This window comes from Apteryx rowi, unplaced genomic scaffold (assembly GCF_003343035.1).
Source record: "Apteryx rowi isolate R43461 unplaced genomic scaffold, aptRow1 scaffold_647, whole genome shotgun sequence".
NCBI classification, from domain to species: Eukaryota; Metazoa; Chordata; class Aves; order Apterygiformes; family Apterygidae; genus Apteryx; species Apteryx rowi.
This window is the reverse complement of record NW_020450924.1, coordinates 355,483-374,359: the sequence shown is the minus strand read 5'-3', so window position 1 is coordinate 374,359 and position 18,877 is coordinate 355,483. Positions and strand designations below refer to the sequence as shown.

General features: G+C 37.2%; 2 protein-coding genes across 5 annotated transcripts in view; one reads left to right on the top strand and one right to left on the bottom strand.

The window, feature by feature from the left end:
• MPP5 (membrane palmitoylated protein 5) overlaps positions 1 to 7,960 on the top strand; it is a 56,256-nt gene extending 48,296 nt beyond the window's left edge. For both annotated transcript variants that reach the window (XM_026084571.1, XM_026084572.1), the window contains exons 11-14: positions 627 to 794; positions 1,524 to 1,726; positions 3,102 to 3,212; positions 4,800 to 7,960. In XM_026084571.1, coding sequence (XP_025940356.1) covers positions 627 to 794; positions 1,524 to 1,726; positions 3,102 to 3,212; positions 4,800 to 4,976 — 659 coding nt within the window. In that variant the 3' untranslated portion in view covers positions 4,977 to 7,960. The remainder of the gene's footprint in view (positions 1 to 626; positions 795 to 1,523; positions 1,727 to 3,101; positions 3,213 to 4,799) is intronic.
• Positions 7,961 to 9,599: 1,639 nt separating this feature from the next.
• On the bottom strand, positions 9,600 to 18,696 carry ATP6V1D (ATPase H+ transporting V1 subunit D). Of its 3 annotated transcripts, none has more exons than XM_026084574.1 (9): positions 18,611 to 18,696; positions 16,820 to 16,937; positions 15,539 to 15,618; positions 14,127 to 14,194; positions 13,414 to 13,458; positions 12,796 to 12,932; positions 12,332 to 12,398; positions 11,004 to 11,082; positions 9,600 to 10,364 (listed from the first exon to the last, which is right to left on the bottom strand). In XM_026084574.1, exons 2-9 carry the CDS (start codon positions 16,922 to 16,924, stop codon positions 10,223 to 10,225), a joined length of 723 nt encoding a protein of 240 aa, XP_025940359.1. In that variant the 5' UTR covers positions 16,925 to 16,937; positions 18,611 to 18,696; the 3' UTR covers positions 9,600 to 10,222. The 3 variants fall into 3 exon arrangements, with proteins under 3 accessions (XP_025940359.1, XP_025940360.1, XP_025940361.1); XM_026084575.1 differs by having other exon boundaries at positions 12,829 to 12,932; positions 18,611 to 18,695; XM_026084576.1 differs by lacking the exon at positions 18,611 to 18,696 and having other exon boundaries at positions 15,539 to 15,672; positions 16,820 to 16,908.
• Positions 18,697 to 18,877: the final 181 nt, after the last annotated feature.

Genomic DNA, 18,877 nt, shown 5'->3' with positions numbered 1-18,877 from the left:
ATTGCCTGCTGATGTTCCGTGTGGTGGTGGTAGTATGGTTTTCAACTGTATTTAGTGAAAGATGTAAAAGAGGTTGGCAGCAGGATCTGTAAGGACATTTAGTGCCTTTTATAAATACCAGATGATACAGGTAGAAAAATAAATAGCTTTGGGGGCATTGAAGCTCTCACAGTTTTACAATGATGAACCACTTTATTATGGTTACTTTATTATGGTTTTGAAAAACTCCACATGATTAAGTTTAGTAGATGGAAATTTAGTCCACAGTGAGTTGTGAGGGTTGTTAAAAGTATACTCTTACAAAAGTACCTTGGGTTTGGGATGGTGATTTTTTTTGTTGTTGTTCAGCATAAAATGTTATTCTTAAACTAGAAACTTGCTCTTTGGCAAGAGGGTTGTTTCCCGAGTTTATACTTCCGCTTAACCAGTAGGGACTGGAAGCACCCTTTCTTTCCCCAGAAGGGGAAAAAGAATATCTTGTCCTATGGGACAGCCACAAGTGATAATTTTTGGAGTTTTCTTGCTTTGGTTGCTTGCAGATAGATGCTGGGAAGAGAGACAGGAGCTTYCTTAAACTTAGCACCTAGCAATAATACATGTTTTGACTTTTATGTTTTTCTCTCAAGATTATGATAATGAGGAAATACTGACCTATGAGGAAATGTCACTGTATCATCAACCAGCAAACAGGAAAAGGCCGATTGTTCTGATCGGGCCGCAGAACTGCGGCCAGAATGAATTGCGTCAGAGGCTCATGAATAACGAAGTAGATCGCTTTGCCTCCGCAGTGCCACGTAAGTTTGACAGGCAGATGTGATTGCTCATTCTAAATACTGTCTGCAGGCACGTCCTCTTGTGTTTAAAATTAGGATTAGGTTTTGGGGTTTTTTGAGTAGGATATTGTCAACTCTTGGATAAAGAACAAGTCAAGTCTTGTGTAGCAAAAAGTAGCTTTGGTAAATCAATGCAAATCCAGTGTCCTAACATAGTGTTATAGAGGCATTAAGATAAGCATATATTTCAGCTTGGATAAAGTTGGAGTGTGTTAGAGCAGTTTGAAAAAGAAACTGGCACATCTGTCAGAATCTTTAACATGACTATCCTGCACAAATTTCAATTTTGGTGATTTAGTGCCTTTCCAAACTTCTTAAATTTTCATTGACTGCTATATATTTAATGTCTACTATACTGTAAATTAGGCTTACAAACAACTTAACATGTTATAAATGGCTAACACTTTTTTCCCATCCAGAATGCAGCTGCACAGGTGAAACTGTGTTCCTTTTCTAGTTGATTAAATATTTCTAGACTAATTTAAAAAAAAAAAAAAACTCTACATGTAGGTTTGGTATTTGGCAGACTAATCTGTTCAGGGATATTTTTTGTTGAAAATAATACCTACATTTCTTACTGGATATTTCAGATGCCTTTTTTGCTTTATTAGCAGCATCTCTCCTAAGCCACTTGAAATTCTACAGGTATATCACTGTCTTGATTTCTTTTTGGTTGCTCTTGTTTTATAGATACAACTCGGAGCAGGCGAGAGAATGAAGTAGCTGGGAGGGATTACCATTTCATTTCCCGACAGGCATTTGAGAATGACATAGCTGCAGGGAAGTTTATTGAATATGGAGAGTTTGAGAAGAATCTCTATGGTACTAGCATAGACTCTGTGCGGCAAGTAATCAACTCTGGCAAGATATGCCTTTTAAATCTTCATACTCAGGTATGGCAGAAGCTGTTGCCTATTGTGTTTTTATTCTAGCAGCTACTGTGAAAATCTAAAGAGCTATATTTGGTTTATGTAAAAAGCATGTGTTCAAAATTCATTTCCATGTTCATTCTAAATTTTCATTCAGTAGTGTTCAACTATTTAGTGTGTTCTGTATATTTTCAGACAAGGAATGTTGTATTCATAACATCTTCTGTATCTATGCTAAAGGTAGACAGGGCCTTGGTCTCCATGCCCCTAGTTTTCACTAGCTTTAAGTATTTGAGTTGAAAATTTAACTAAAACATGCTTTTTTGTGTCTCACTGTTCTAATTACTTTGCGAGCTCTGAGGTTTTGCAGATGGAGGTGAAGTTGTTTGGGACTACATGTGGAAACTGCATTTTGGAAATGTGATTATGCAGTTCCCTAACAGGCAGGATTACAGTTCATCATATCAATAATACTGAACAGCTCTTTACCTGAGAGACCCTTATGCTGTGGAGAAAGAAGGGACAAACTATGCATATAGAGTTCAACTTAAAAAATTTAGCCAAACATAGTAGGCCTAGTCGTAGAACACAGCCTGAGATCTGCTGCTGTTGTAACTGCTGCAAGAGAAGTCCTAAAACTAAGATGCATCAGTAAAGTGTAGTAATATTGAAGCTAGAATTAGCCGTCACCAGTTAGGGCTGTATGATGTTTCAGTAGCCTAGCTCATGGGTTCACAAAGCACATAATGAAAACAAATAGGTTGAAAATTCATAGYACTTTGAAAATAGATTTGATCTAATTCGTATCTGTAAAATTTAAGTTGGAGACGTAATTTGTCCTGAGACACAAAGAAGGAAGGTTTTGGAAAAAACAAATTACAATCTAGTTCCCTTTAACAAGGTATAACAAAAGATAGGAAATATACCTATTTAACCTTTTTGAAGATGATATATAAGCATTTAGTGCATCTGTTGTATTTTAATCTTCAAAACTGAAAATTAAATTGGAATTTTTGATAGTATGTAAACTCTTCTTTCAATAAAAGCTGATATACTATTATTAGGAAACATATTTTAATTTAGGAGACTTTTTTTTGCTTTTGGATACCAAAAGATACATTCCCTCAGTCTCAGTTAAATTATGAAGAATGTTCTTGACCGAAAGATGTTGGAATACCAATTTGATAGGAAATGGTGACTGAAATCTGAGTGGAGGTGTTGGTACAATTACAGTTAATAATACTGCAGTTAATATACTGTACAATTGTAATTAATTTAGTAGTCTTTTAAGGAGTATATTATCAATTATACTATTTGAACAATGCATCATTAAACATCCATTTCATGGGTGGAACCTTTGTTAACTGTTCTACAGTTACTGTTCTCTATTTTTCTGTAGTCCCTGAAGACGCTACGCAATTCAGACTTGAAGCCATATATTGTATTCATTGCACCACCTTCACAAGAAAGATTACGTGCTTTATTGGCCAAAGAAGGGAAAAATCCAAAGGTAACACATCTAACATTTCTTCTGAAACCATTCTAATTTTTGTTGACAGTTCTAGACTGCTCTCAGTGAACATATTTGTATACTGTTCTTTTGGAATTATGAAATGTTAAAGGTACTTGCACTATACAGGAAGTGCTATGATTTAGAGATATGTTCTTCCCAGATTAATGGGCAGACCATACTAAGGGAAGGGCTTAGGGTGCTTTTGCCTACCTGAATGTGTGTGGTGTATGGGACATGGACAACTGCTAATTCAGTAATCCTGGGGCACAGTGTCTCTTTCTAGTTGCAGAATCAGTTGTGGTTCCTGCATTTGGGCACAAAAATATGACCCTTTATTTCAAAACTCTGGAAAAACCAACTTCATTATTTTCAAGTAAACATGAGAGTAATTCTGGGAAGCAAATGATTTTTTTTTTCCTTCCCTTTTGAGGGCCTATCTGCCCTTGAAAATACTTTCTTAAAAATGTATTCTAAAACTAAACTGTTCAGATAAAGTTATCCTAATGTTTGATCCTGTAGGATCACTCTTCATGCATGAACGTGAATAGTGTCAATATCTGTTTGTCTAGTTCAGATTTAGTTAAATGAAATTTAGTTCTGTAGGATGGAATTGAAACCCAGAAATTAAACCAGGGTGTCTGAAAGCTCAGAAAAGGCCCTTATTTGCTTATAGAATACAAAGCATGTACTGCTAGGCTAACAAAAGATGTTGATCTTCAGTTTTTTAAAGGAGCTGTATCTACAACAGTGGGAGCACTTTGCCACCATTGTCTCAAACATCATACCCCAAAATTACTTTATGTAACTGAGCAGTAAGATAAGCTGAGGAAGATAAAATGAAACATGCTTTTAGAATCCAAGTGTAATAATCAAAACACTAAAGTAAAATCATCGAGGTCTACTTCTTCCTTAGCATCTTTTATCCACATGGGCAATATTCCTGCTTCTGACATTTTCCCTTCCAGCTTATAATTTTTTTTTCCATTTTTCTGCAGTGTTATTTGCCTGATGCTATAGTGATTCTATTGACTCCACTGTTATTTTTCACTGTGGTTCTCATTGTTTGGCTTTGGTTATTTTTCCTATATGCTTTTGGGGGTAAAAATATTTTAATGATAGCTGTTGCCTTTGGCTGTGCTGGCAGAGGCATGTTGTCTGTTCCACACCATTCAAACTTTCTCCCATGCCATTTCTGACATCTTCAGCCCCTTTGGAAAGATAGGGGCCTTAGCAATATAACTTATTTTTGAAAAACATGATTGAAGATCCTCAATAAGATGCATGTTATAGAATAAGTAGCAATGTATCTTCCCCATTCACTTCCATCTGGGACAGTTATTTACTGGGTTGTCAGTTGTGGCCAATCAGAAGTGATTGGTGATGATGCCAAAATGTAGAAGTGTCTTGAATGTCCCTGGCTTTCAAATGTGTATCGTGGTTAAATGTTCTCAGAAATTTTTCAGTAGCCAAAACTGATACCATGAAAATTTGTGTAAAAGACCCGAGTAGAGGTGTTACCTTTCTCTACTCCATTGCTATGGGAGAAGGCTTACATACATACAATAAATCTGTTTTTGATTTTAGCCAGAAGAACTGAGAGAAATCATAGAGAAGACGAGGGAGATGGAACAGAACAATGGTCACTACTTTGATACAGCAGTTGTGAATTCTGATCTCGATAAGGCGTATCAAGAGTTACTTCGGTTAATAAACAAACTTGACACAGAACCCCAGTGGGTGCCCTCTACCTGGCTACGATGAAAGAACAATTCCAAGGGACAAATAGACTTCTATCTAGCAATCTTTCAAAGGAGATTGTGTGTAGGACTGCCCAGTTCTAATAATAGATGGGAGTGTATGCTCTAGACCTTGGTGGCTATATACTTTGCCAGTGAAATTGTGTATTACTAAAAAAAAATCCACTAATCAGCTTGCGAGCTGATTTAACTAATTTAAAGATTGTCCAAGTTTTCCTCCTCTACAGTCTAAAAACAGACACTTAAGTCAGTACTAAATTCTAAAGCTTTAGATAGATTTTTCTAGCAACTACATTTATACATAAATACACCCTATTTTTAACCTAGAATCACCCTTACAAAATTAAAGATTTTAAGTACGTGCACGAATGTGTGTGTGTGTATATATATAGTCCACGCTGTCACATAGTTATAAATATTAATGTTATTTAACACTTAATGACTTTGTGGGACATGATGGTAATTCAGGAGCATAATTTTACAGATCATTGGGCAGAGAAATAATCTACACATGAAATGTTAATGAGATCTTTCCTGTTTTAAAAATACACAAAATGAAGATGCCACTCTGGTCTGGAGCTGCCCTGTGAGGCTTGAGTTTATTTTTTAATTCTAAAAGACATTCCACTTTCTAATAGCACTGTAATTGGAAAATATGTATAATGTAAATATTTCAATCCTTGGGTTTTTTTAGTCAGACTTTGTAAGTCAGATATGACTGCACATTAATTTTAGGTCCAATCAAAGATGAATATTATATTGATCTTTAGATGTGATATTTTTATGGAATTTTCATTAAAACTTGTTGACTGATTGGAGCCACTGTTCTCCACAGGTCTGTAGAGGTATTTAGAAAGGCAAAGGTTATATTTTTATGAAAAATACATAGTTATAAAACATGCTGATTACAAATCAACAAATTTTCTCATGTTTTATAACAAAGGATACTGACTAAAACAGAATGATGTGCTGAATATGGGAAGACAGTGGGGGTGGGAATGGTCCTCTGGAAATGGTTCGTCTTGTGGCAGTTGCTCTAATGGATAGCTAACTGGAATTAAAATAGCTGAATGTAGCTACTGTATTGTAAACTAGTATTTTAATTCACCAGCAATGTATTGTCCTGCATTTGCTCAGTACTGCAGTAAAAGTATGCGTAAAACACTGGCAACTAATAGAGAAGTCACAAGAAAGGGGAATATTTGGAATTGTTAAACAAAAAAACTTGAAACAAGTAAACAGAAGGCAAGGTCTGTCTGTATCCTAGCATGTTCTGCGAAGCAGATCACAGCATCTCTGCATCCTCAAATAATTACCTGAGCTGTGAAGGTTTAACTACTAAAGCTCTGCACCTGCAGTAGGGCTGGTCTATTGCTGAAGCTAACTGAATAGTATTATCTTGGCTGGTTTGCTAATGGGTAGCATGAAGAACCTTGAATGTGAATGTTTCTCTTAATTTTAGCCATAGCATTTCCTTGACCTACAGGTAAAACACTGGAGTTATGTCTATGTGTAGTTCACTCCTGTCTAATGCTGATGGATAAAAAGGTAGTTGATTTTTTCCATACTATCTTGCATATATTCTTTCTTCAAGTTTTGATGGAACAAATTCGTACCCATTGTTGAGAACACAGTATACAGCAAATATAAAGAAGTTGTGTCAGATCACTTTCCTACTTACTGAACTAATGTGCTGCATTGAAAAATGAAAGTCTAGAGTGCATTCCAGTCTTGTTATAGCAAAATTATTTGCTGGTTTAATTGTTTTTAGGGCTAAAAAAAATTAAGCAATTAGTGAGGCTAGGTAGTGACTCTTCAGAAAGGAAAAGGGTTGGAAACTTTTATCCTCTTCAGTTCATTTCAGTGTTAGAAATAATTTAATAATGTTCCATCTGTTGGCCTAAGGGCTAGAGACTCAAAATAATGGCTTTTTGCCTCACATTGCAGGCATGTTTACTTTAATCCTGACTTTGTTATGACAGCTGCAACATTCAGTTATATTGAATAGTTGGTGTTTCATAGATGACAGGACATCAGTTCTGACCCCCCTCCCCTCTTTTTTTAGAAAGATGATAACTGTAGATGTTTTAGACTTTGTTATTGACTGTTTCATAGTTGGACAAAAAGTTGGAAAGCAGTAAAATGTGATAAGGGTGACCTAGCTCAGCTAGGTAGGTACTGCCCAAATTCTTGCAGTCACAATCAGTGTAAGATAGTTGCTCTATCCCCTTATATATTCAATGTTTATATGCAGTGTCAGTCACATTAAATCATGCCATTATTGTATTTGACTAATTTTTATCTCCCCAAGTTTTTCTGAAGTGGTGTACTGAAGTTGTTATACAAATAAGCTTTTGAATGTAGACTTAAAGAATGTTGCATTAAGTTCAGCTCTACTCTTAGTTACGAGACACACAGTATACACTGACATCCATATAGGGAGGTGCTATGATAGTTTATAGCCAATGTAGTTTTGTCTTCAGCTGAAAGGCTTGAGCAGCACTGAGAAATGTACCAGGCTGTCCATCTGCCACGAGCTTGCACCTGGAACTACCTTGTATAAGAAATTGTTCTGCCTTTTTTTTTTTTTTTTTTAAACGAAGAATGTGTGTTAATTCCCTTTGAGTAAAAGAGCATATGCAATCTTCACTACTGAAACACTTCAACATTATCACAGGCTTTGTAGTGAGCTGTACCAGACTGAAAGGAGGGTATCGGTATTTTTACCAGTTTAGATTTAATTAAAAATAAACTTGTTAGCTGAATTGCATAAAAGAATTTTTGAATGTAATTATATGTGGCTTTTTAAAGTATAACTGGGGGTTTAATGCCTTAAATAATTAAGGTAACTTTGAGACCTGTGGTTAGCCCCACATTGTACTTTTATACATGTACCTGCACTCTGTATTTTTGAGACATCATGAACTGCACACTAATGTAAAAATGTAAAATATTTCTAGATTTAAAATAAATCACTGTACAATTTTATTTCTTGTAGTGGCTCTTGGAGTCTTCTTCCTACTGTGTTTCTGAATGTGTGAAAGATGCTCTGAGACTTTGACCCATCAGTACCCTAGGGGATATTCTCTATACCTTTCCCACTGGATGTATGGTGTCAGAAAGGCACAGAACGTATTCCTCAAACTTGCGCTTTCTCTCAACTGTTGTCTTCCTGTAATTTTCTTAAGAGTTGCTGCTTAATTTTTTAAATTTAGTTTAATCCCTATTTTTATTTCTTTTTGAAATCAGTCTCCTTCCCTTCTCTCTAAACTCCAGGACTTTATCAGTGACATTTTCTGGGTTCTAGCTGTAAATCACCTGCCCTGATGTGATCCATTTTCAGATGGACATGCCTGTCATCTTGTTTGGCAAAAGCCATAGAAGATCATCTGTCAGAATTTCAATGCTCCAGAACACAGTGAGTTTTGGAATAGACTTCTAAAATTCTCTGTTTGTTGACCTGGGATCCATTTGTACTTTATTCCATTCTAAAACCATCTTCAGTTGAGTTCTGCACCATCTAAGATAGTTAACTGCCATATGATAAATTGCTACCTGTAGAAGAGGGAGGAAGGATACTGTTACATAGCTTTTAGTCCAACAAGTTGCAAAAAACAACTGTTCAACAGATACAACCTTCTCTATGCTAAGCTTACACTGAAAGTCAAAATTCATAGGAGCTGTTCCGCCTCAGGCCTGATGGTTCTCTTAGCACAACTTTAACCTATTACTAGCACATCTTTCTCCAGCAACTAAAAGCAGAATCTTCCCTGGGTTGACAAAACAGTCGTTTCAGCAGAGTACAACCAGAAAGTACTTCTTCAGAATGACTCTGCTGAAGACCAGTAGTTGAAAAAAAAGAATTTCCCTTATAAAGTTCCTTTGTGGCAGTACGTGTCTGTTCCAGTAGTTAGATAAGGATCCTTTTTTTCCATTACGAGGACAAGGATTTGTAAATACATCCCTTCCCTCACTTCTCTTGGTTGAAGGAGGGTTTTAGGGGAAGGCAAAGCAGTCCCGTCCCGTCCCCCCCCCTTAAATCTTGTTGCTGTTGAGGAAAGTCTCTGGTAGGAACATACGCAGGCTAGAAAATAATAAGGTTAGATGGGAGGTCAACACAAATCAAAAGCAGGAGGCTCCCTTTTCCAAGCTGGACCTGTAATCCTACAAGCAGGTTTGGATTTAGTATTCAGTTGTGCTGCTTTCAGTGTCAAAGGAGAAAAGAAATGCCTCATGCAATTATAAAAAAGACTTTATGAAATGTGTTGCAGAAATTAGTTTCCTCAGCTCCTGTCCTAGACTCCCCTAATCAGCCCAGGACATGAAGAACCACAGCGAGAATGGACTAGAAGTTTAACCCTGCTCTGCTTGCCTGCCTACTTGTTGCAATGACAATTTTAGCAACATACAATGGGGAAGCTCAGCAGAGGTTCATATGTGGCAGAAAAGAGTCACTTGGTTTCTTATCTAACAAGGTAAAGTTTAAGTGAATGCAGATACAGCCTGTAAAGGGATGCCCAGTGCAGGTTCTAAGCTGGGGGCAGGGGAAGCAGCAGTGAAATGAACACTACAGTTTCCAAGCATTTAAGACCATCATCCTCTAGCAACTTGGTCCAGACACCAGACRCTTAACACTTGAAACTTTTACTTGTTTCTAGCACAGGCAGTACACAAGTTGGCAGAACCTCTAATTAAAATCATAGGCGTTTTAGGCCAATGGTAACAATCGTGCAACATAAATCATATAAGACTGTGGATTTCATCAATGGGTTAGAAAACATAGTGCTCTATACTCACATTTGACTTCAAACTGTGCCAATACCTGCTTTAAGTAACTTTAACATGAATAGTTCAACAGCAAAAACTTTGTGTGCGTCTCCCTCCCCAAATAACAGTTTCTACTGTTACGGTAGAAATGGGAAGAATTAGAAAGGAATCTGATTAGAGTCATACTGCAAAAGGAACAAGTGTGGACACTCATTCCTACTGAGTAAGGAAACCGGAGGAACACAAAAAGGCTCTTGATAGTCTCTACTAAAACCAATAAAAGGCTCTCTTGATAGTAAAGCACCTGCAGTCAAATTCACAGATTTCTAATCTCCCTGGAGAAATCCACAATCCAGTCAACTCAGATTTATACAACAACTGCGAAGCCACATAAATATCACTGAGGCAACATGTCCAGAGTTATATTGCAATTGGACATTGTCTTCTGGGTCCCCCACTCCCACATAGAACACTTGTGCAGGGTTACTCAAAGAGAAGGTCTTCATCCTTCTCTTCTGCTAAGAGGTTGGCAGGTTCACGTTCCCCACCAGCTGCTCTCCGCAGCTCCCGTTCTTTCTCAGATTTTTCTTTCAATACTTTTTTCTTTTCCTGTATCTTCTTTAATCTGTGAACAACATGTGATTTATCAGTGAAAACAATATGATGTAAAACAGGTTAGCAGCAAAGATGCAATACAACTTGGACATGATAAAGCTGCCTGAAGCAGTTCCCAGGAAATGAAGATCCTGTAACAAATGGCAAAAGGCTCCTATGCCTAGCTGCTGACCCTGGGGAAAAAAAAAATCATCTTCCTTGCAGATTAACTCATTTTTTCATCCAAACTCTAAATTACACTCTTACCCTCCCTAAACACTGCATTACACTACTCTGCTTTTCTTGAATGAAGACAATTTTCCTTTAATCCATTTCAGGTTTGACATTTTCACTTCAAGGAGCCCAAAACACAGATATCCATGGAAGAAGTGTCCTTAAAGCAGAGCCCCTTCATGTACTGTATTCCATCCTCTGGATGCATGATAAAGACTACAAGGCACAATCAAGTGGAAGGGATCTGTTAATAACTTTGAGACAAGTAATTGCAGCTCTCCAATTGCCCAGCTCTGGGAATTCAATGTGCAGCAAGAACCAGATCATTTTTAAGTGTTCACTGACAGATTTGGTGAATAGCTCTCTTAACTGCATTCTGAGGAGTTTAGTCTACTTGAGGAAAAGAGACCAGCCTTGTCTTGTTTTAGATACTTACCTGTAGAATTCCTCTCGTTCTCTTTCATCCAGTTCTGTGATGATGTAAGAAAGAGTACGCTCAATCCTGGGAATAATCACTAAAAAATATATATATAAACAAGGAAATTGTTGGACTGCTGTTATATTAGTTGATAAATTGTTTAATGCAGTGCAGGCACAGTTATTTATTTAAAGTTTTATTTTTTGGTTTTTGTTTTTTTAAAAAGCCACAACAGGTGGGCTGGATTTGAATGAAAACTACATTCTTCCATCACATTGTCAGAAACTTCTGCTTAATATATAGCACTTTACCCACCGCATTCTGATCTAATTAGTTTGAGAAAGCTCTCACATCCAGCTGTGATGAAGAAAATATTCAAATATACCATCACAAGGGAAGAGGTAAGACATGAAACAAAGTTCTAGCACAAGAGCTGGGCAATTCTGAAGGCTATGTGCCAGAAACCACCTTTTCAAAGGGCAAAGCTGTTATCAACACTGCCAAAGTTGTCTGAAAGGATGCAGAGGAAGCCTTTTCTGCAGTGAAATTTGCTGAGTGATAACCACAGAAAAAGCCTGCAAGTTCAAAGGAATAAATCTACAGAAAACAGTATTGAAGAGGGCAATTTAGAATCATTTATTAAAATAAACTATTGTGTACATGCAAAGATGATTAAATTCCAGCTGTCAACAACTTAAAAAAAACTTTGAAGTAATCAAGGCATGATTACTGATCCCTGATTACTACAGCAAAAGGAATCACAGCAGTATTGTGCATGGGTAGTACTTAAGAAATTGCAAGAGATGAATTTACAAACAGGAGCATGAAGGATAAGGAATTCAGATCAAAGATAAATACCAAAGTACATCAGGATCGCTCTGTTTCCTATAACCTGAACCTGAATTTAACCAAGATTGCTCTTTAGATGCCTACTCTACCATCCCATCCAAAAACAAAAAAGTCACCACCTCTAGGCTGGACACCACTAGTCCAGTTTCAAAAGCTGTAATGCTAGAAAATACTACAAAAACAGCTATTAGAACATCTTAACACATAACAACATCCCTCCCTTTTGTTTCTAGTCAACAGACTTGACGCGATAAGTCAAAGATGACTGGCAGACACTCCAGATGCATTTTTGAAGTCTTTACAGATTCTCAGTGCAACTTCCTAAGTCCTTTCTCATGTTTGCATACTCATTTATCTCTGTGTACTCCAGCCACAGTTCTACTGGACTTTTATAACAGGAAAGCAGTCAAAAGAAGAGCAGCTTCCAGGACTCTGCTCTCCATCTCCTTGTAAGGAGATTCAAAAATACCATGCATCCCAACAGAGAAAATACTCACCATGTTCAATTGCATTCACACGTCTGTTTGTTATTTTAATGGCTTCATCCAAAGTAACAAAGGATGTCTGATGAAAGGATATTCAATAATTAATACATAACAAAACAAACTCAGCATTTTCATTGATCCTACAAACAAAACGGGCAAAATTCTTGATGGCAGCAGAATTGTTTCCACTAATGTCAGTACTCTTACTATTAACAGATTACATCTGAATGCTGCACAATAGCAGTTACAAGTCTACTATACCAAATACTAATTCCCCAAAGAAAGTTTCTTCTTTGCATTCTTGACTAATGAAATCAGTGAAGCTGTAGTATAATGAGTTTTATGACTGAAAAAGGTCTGCAACTTTGTACTGTGATGAACTAAAGGATTATAGTATAGCTGAAAGCATTAGGCTACAATCACTGAGACTACTTTACTTTCATTTATGAACTGTGAGAAACCAGAGATCCACTTCCCTCTCCCCCGCATTTTTTTTTCCTCCCATCAACCTGTAAGGAGGCCAGTTCTACAAGCAGCTCCACAGCTTTGGCATAGTTCCTCTTCAGCTTAGCCAGCTGTTCTCCACCCCTGGCCAAGCCAGTCAGCTCATAACCTGAAAAAAAAAAATCATCAAATAGTATCTGTTGCTAATGCCATTATGGTGTTTCCTTACCAGAGAAAAATTAGTATTTTACAAACTACAGGGATACAAGATGGCTCAGGAACTGACAAGGTAAAGTCTCTGCCCATTAACAAATCTATATAGTAGTTTATGTAAAAAGTCATTGTTTTGCATGTCCACAATAAGATCTGCCAGTCTTAAAAACCTCCTTACCTTAACCTTAAAAATTGGTCATCAAGACCAATCTTCCTCTAGTCTGAAAAACACACTGATTTAGGGAGTTAAAATCCACTGTAGCCCCTAATAACAACTCCTCCATGTCACAGGAGCATGGTAAAGCATCGTAGAGGAAATATATACCACTATGCCTATACGGTAAACTGACTTATCAGCAAGGCATGACAATATTTTTCCATTAGCACAGAACAGCTATAAGTACCCGTAAGTTACAAAATATTCTTTTTGTACTTACTGTCCCCTCCTTCCTGGTAATGCTCAAAAACTGGCAAGGTTACACCTAGCAAAGGCAAACAAGAACACGTGCAAGAGACAAAGTGTTATTAATTTATTAAGTACAACTCACTTTTCCCCCATTTGCTTCTAATGAATTACATGAGCTTGGAAGCTTTGTTTTCAAAATCTTGACATATAGTTTGGAAAGATTAAGTCATGCTGGTTTGCCATTTTTATATGGAACTTCAGAATTGTATTACTTTACATCTCACTTAGATATAGGCACATAAAAAATTCAAGGAAGTATATTCAGTTTTACTATGCTTCTGTTCAGCAATGTTTTCCCTATGCTTAAAGAATGCTTTGAGCATTTGATTTTAATTTATCTTTCTTGATTTCTTAATAGACAATTCTTGCTATTTAATTTCCTGATTTCCTGACCTGTTTTTAGTGCCCAAGGAGGAAAAAAAGCACAATAGAAATTATGCTTTGTTTGATGATCTAGAAATTGGACTGCAGCTTACATGCCTCTCATAAAATGAAATAAGTGACTAAATATAAAAATTCATCTGCTGTATGTAAAAATCTTAGTAGATTACAAGTGTTCCTACCATTAGATGAGTTAGAGAAATAAAGAAGAGGAGACAATCTTTGGAAATACTACTGCATATTTCAGAGTCTCCTACCCCACATCCCTCAAGAGTTGAAACACCCATAGTCTGGAAAAGTCACCTGCTACGTTGTCTTTTTTAGCTCTGATCTTGACTTGAGCTTTGTTCACATTTTGGATCACAGTGGTACTGTAAGGAAGAAAATGTTTATCTTAATCAGGAAGGATGGAGTGGTTCATTAATTCATTATATACAAAGGGAAGTAGTTATCTAATTGCTGTAAAGATTTGGAGATAGATAGTTTTCAGCTCAGTTTTCTGAGCGCAGACTTCAAAGCTAACACTGAACCTTTGAAACAAACGGGTTTCCAACAATGTTTGGAAATGTAAAAGAAGCAGAGTCTGTGAAGTGTTATTTTAGAAACATCTTTGACCAAGTATACAAAGCAGATCTGAAAACTAGCCAGTTATCTGACAAATTACTTCAAAATATTTTAATAACACTAAGTCTAATAAACCCGTAAGACCCTCCTCCCACTAAAAGCAAAGGAATTTCAAGGTTAAAATGCAAACTGAAGTCGTAACATTCAGTTCATTTTTATGAGTTCATAGGTAGTTGTTCTTTCAGAACAGTAATGAGTTTGTTTATCCACTAACTCTATCAAAATAACAAACTTAAGTTTCCACAACAATTCATCTTGAAGGATTCTAGAGTGTCTTAATGTCTTCCTAGAACAGGTCACTGTAGCCAACTCTTCTACTGAAACTAAGTTTACTTACAGGGTGGAATCTGACTATTGTTTATAGCTCAGCAGTACAGCTGGTTAAGACAGAAAACAAAGGGCACCATGTCGAAATTAAATGGCAAAAAGTCTTTTACGGATGCTGTGCACCTGCAGCAGCACACAGATCACTACTGTTTCTGATCACTTGGTTCTTCCCCATTAACTGGTACTATAAGCTGAATCATTAACACTTCCCCACCCTTATTCCACAAAGTTTATTTCCAGTTAAATGAATTACTCAAACACCCTAGGCAGAATTGTAATTTATTCCAACACAAATATCCCAGTGGAGAAAAAACATTTGTTTCCCCTCATTAGCCCTAGTGAGACAAGAGATTAGGATCCTGCCCATAAGTCCACAACAAAGAAAAAAAACACATAAATAGTCTACATTCTGCTATATATTTTTGCTTCCCTATATGTTAGATTCCAATTTGCAAAAGCAACTATCTTCTCAAATCAAAGATTTGTGTGTAATCTGTGTGTAAAATAATTTCTGTTAATCTTTCTGCTTTGTTTAGCTTCTAAAGGGATTCACATTTTCATCACACAGATCATCTTTTTCCTGCAGTGATGTCCCCCACCTTTATTTATCCCGTTTATCCTATCCTACTTAGTTYATTGCCTTCTTTTGCTCTTTTTAAAGAGTATTTAAGAATTTTATTTTTCTTCCAAAAGAGAGATCAACTGTTTGTTGATCACTCTTTCCCATGTGTAGGATTCCCACAATTAAGATCAGCAATCCTCACCTGAAGTCTCCAGCTGTGAACTTTGCCTCAGCAAGTGAAAAGGCAGCTTCTCTCATCACCTCACCCATCAGCAACTTAGTCTGGGGAGAGGGAGAAGAAGGAGGAGGCAACAAATATAAGGCATATTACTCCTTCTGCAAAATGGATAATTAAAAGCATCAAGAAAATAGCATGAAATTTAAGAAAGAGAAAATCCTATTTCTCAAGCTAACTCCCAAACCACAAATCATAATCCCTAGGTGACTGGCAAGAAAAAAAAACATTTTAGCTGTTTTAGCTGATTCAGTGTAAGAACGCAGAGAACTGCAAAAGACTTTTCTATCTTTATCAAGAGAAAATCCTACTAGGTGGGGGTTAATTCAAACAATATAATGGCACAGTGGAAAAACACTCTTACTTGATATTGTACTGACTAATATAAGACTTTTTAAGTCATTGTTCAGCATACAGATGTATGCAGCTTAGTGAAGCTGCTCTCTCCTCCTGCTCCAGTTTTCCAATTTTTACACATTTCAACCCCTTGTGGCTAAAAAAAATATGCTATTCAGAAGCAAGAGCCTTTGTGTATTAGCCAGTGCACTGCTGTTCTCAGCCTACAGGCAACTAGACGTAAGAGTGCCAAGAGCTTGTCTAAAGCACCATAACAGAGCATTACTGCTAACCATGGCCATCTGTAGCAGCAACAATCAAAACAGCATAAACAAATCCCATCTAGTATGGTAGAACAGAACAGGCCATACTGGGCTCTACTGAATATCTCAGATTTTGTCATTTGTGCTGCAAAGAGCACAAGAAACAGGACTTGGCATTTCTTCATAAAGGAAGAAATTCCATCTGGATGAAACTTCGTGTCTCTACTTCCTGGTGTACCCAGTCATGCAGGAAACGCAGATCTGCAGTGTCCCCTCAAGCAACAAAAACAGTACCACAGAACATGTTAAATCCACTCCTACAGTATTTATCACCGTCACAGCAAATCCCCTGTAATGTAGAAGATGCAGTAGGGAACTCTAGATATAAAAGAAAGCAGAGTCTAGGACTGGTTGGAAAGAGATGCAGAATATTAAGTCTTATAGAATTTCAGTACCATTGCAGCCAGGAAAACATATTTCTGCTCATCTGTCCTCAGTAGCCTCACTTATAAAACACAGGTTATCCACAAAGTTGTCCTACATTCCAGCCTATCTTATGAAGTTAGCAAAATGGGAATGTACAACGGATAGATAACAGAAAGCTTTCAAACAGAGTGAGCTAAATACAGGAAAATTCTAATTTACCTACCTCAATAATTTTCTTAAGGATCTGCCTGAATCGAAGTGTCAAAGCATCAGATTTTTTCTTCAGGAGGTTACGACCTGTTTGGGCTCCTTTCAAACGAGCCTTCATGATGGTCTGAGCCCTGTTAAACAGAGGAAGAAATAAAAAGGTCCTGCGTCATCCAAAGGGATTAGGAAAAAGTCAAAACAAGTTTTCTGACATGGACATGACTGAAATTATGAAGCAACTAAGAAAAGTCAATGCAGTAAACCAGGGTGGACAATTCAGGAAAGAATTCTATTTTTCCATTTAAAATCAAGGGAACTTATGTCCTCCCCATCAGTGAGGATTACAAGGTTAGTATCTGTAAAGTTGAATATCATGGAAAATTGACAAGTTATTTTTCAGCCCCTCCATAATAGGAAGTAAGAGTTTTCATTTTTCCTGATGACAGCTACCCCAAATGAACCATTCTGACGCAGATTTAGAAAGTGAAGGATCCGTTTCCCTCTACCACTCTGAAGTATAGTTTAGTTTGAATAATTTTTTGATTTAGGTTGACCAAAATGACAGTAGCTATACTACAAAAAGCAGAAGTTGTGCTAACTGAAGGTACTGCTTTGTACACACAGCTACTACACACAAAGGACAACACTCTGTGTAAGGAGTAAAAGACAACTCTGTGTAAGGAGTAGCCTGCACACTTCCTCTCTGACCTTGGAAAAAGTAAGTATAATTCAGATTCTACCTACACTTTGAAATCCATTAATCCCCCCACTTTACAGGTATATTATGAGAATAGCTTCATTAATGCCTACAAGATGCTTATAACTGGAAAAAAACGTGAGTCTTTTCTAAATGTTCACGATAAAAAACAAGGTCAAGGAATAAAAAGGTAGCTTTACTTTCATAATAAATCAGAACTGGCTCTGGCATGCCACCACCTTGCACTAACTCACTTGCTTTGTTTACCACCTGTCAGAGACTGGTTCAGTTTCTACTTCAAGCAAGATTTCACAGGCTCTGAGAATGCATTAAACAAAGCCTTGTTTACTGTAAAGAAGACAGAGCAGTTTCTGCAAGTGATCATGCCCAGTACAGAAGAGGTTTATATCAGCAAAGCCTTTCACTAAGATTAAAAAAAGAAAGAAAAGAAAAAAAGAAGGATTTTGAAAATCTTGTTTTGTCGGTTAACGAAAAGATTTGTTCCAGAGGCAGACGGGCAGGCCATCTTTATTTTATTGCCCTAACTTACTTCCCTATCAAAATATCAGCCACATCACTGGTCTAATACCTCCTCTGAAAAAGAGATTTGTAAATATTAAGCTTTTGTACATCAGCACCTTCTTGCCACAATGATGTATCAGCCTGCAAAAGTATATCTCAGGCATCAACCCAATTTTATGCAAGATTCAAAACAGCTTTTCACTTTAAAGCAAAGTCCTTCTATCTCGGGGAGTTCTGAAGAGAAACTGAAGAGCACTATTATAATAGCAATTTTAATAGCATAGCAATTTTAAACATTTGTGTTCATTCTAATGTTTTCCAAGCCTTGTCAAGAGACATCTGACTTCATGACAAATAGTCTGCTGTCAGGATCTGGAAAATTACTTGACTGTCCACTGCACTTTACAGATCTGACTTCCTTTATTTTCTTAACTCTTTATGGCCAGCCAACCTCTTGAACACAGTTGCTGCCACATCAATTATATCAGTGTCCACTATTTAGAAGAGAACAGAAGATATGGTTTGATTTGCGGTCTTTTTCTTATACACGTATTCTACAAATGGGTCTTTTTAACAATCAGAGTTTGCCTTATTGTGCAGTAAGGCCCCCCGAAGCTGCTTCTGTCAGGTACTGGTCCCTGTGACAGCTCTGAAGGCCGAGAGCGCTAACATTGAGCAACCTGCAAAGAGAGACTCAAGGGAAGATCAAATTGCAGTCTTCAGCTGCCCAGCAAGGTGTTTTACACGAGAAACAGCGCGACACTGCTCTCGCAGGGCCACAGCAGACGGACGGCGGGCGTGGCCCGCAGCACGGCAAACGCCGGCCGGATGCGGCAAACGGAGCCGTTCCCGGAG

Bases quoted from the DNA above. Each gene is read 5' to 3' on its own strand.
- ATP6V1D (XM_026084574.1), bottom strand. From the start codon at position 16,924: ATGAAGGCTCGTTTGAAAGGAGCCCAAACAGGTCGTAACCTCCTGAAG. The intron at 15,619-16,819 runs GTAGGTAAATTA...CCCTCTCCCCAG, and splicing joins TCCTTAAGAAAATTATTGAG to ACTAAGTTGCTGATGGGTGA. The intron at 13,459-14,126 runs GTGACTTTTCCA...TGCCTTTGCTAG, and splicing joins TAAAAAAGACAACGTAGCAG to GTGTAACCTTGCCAGTTTTT.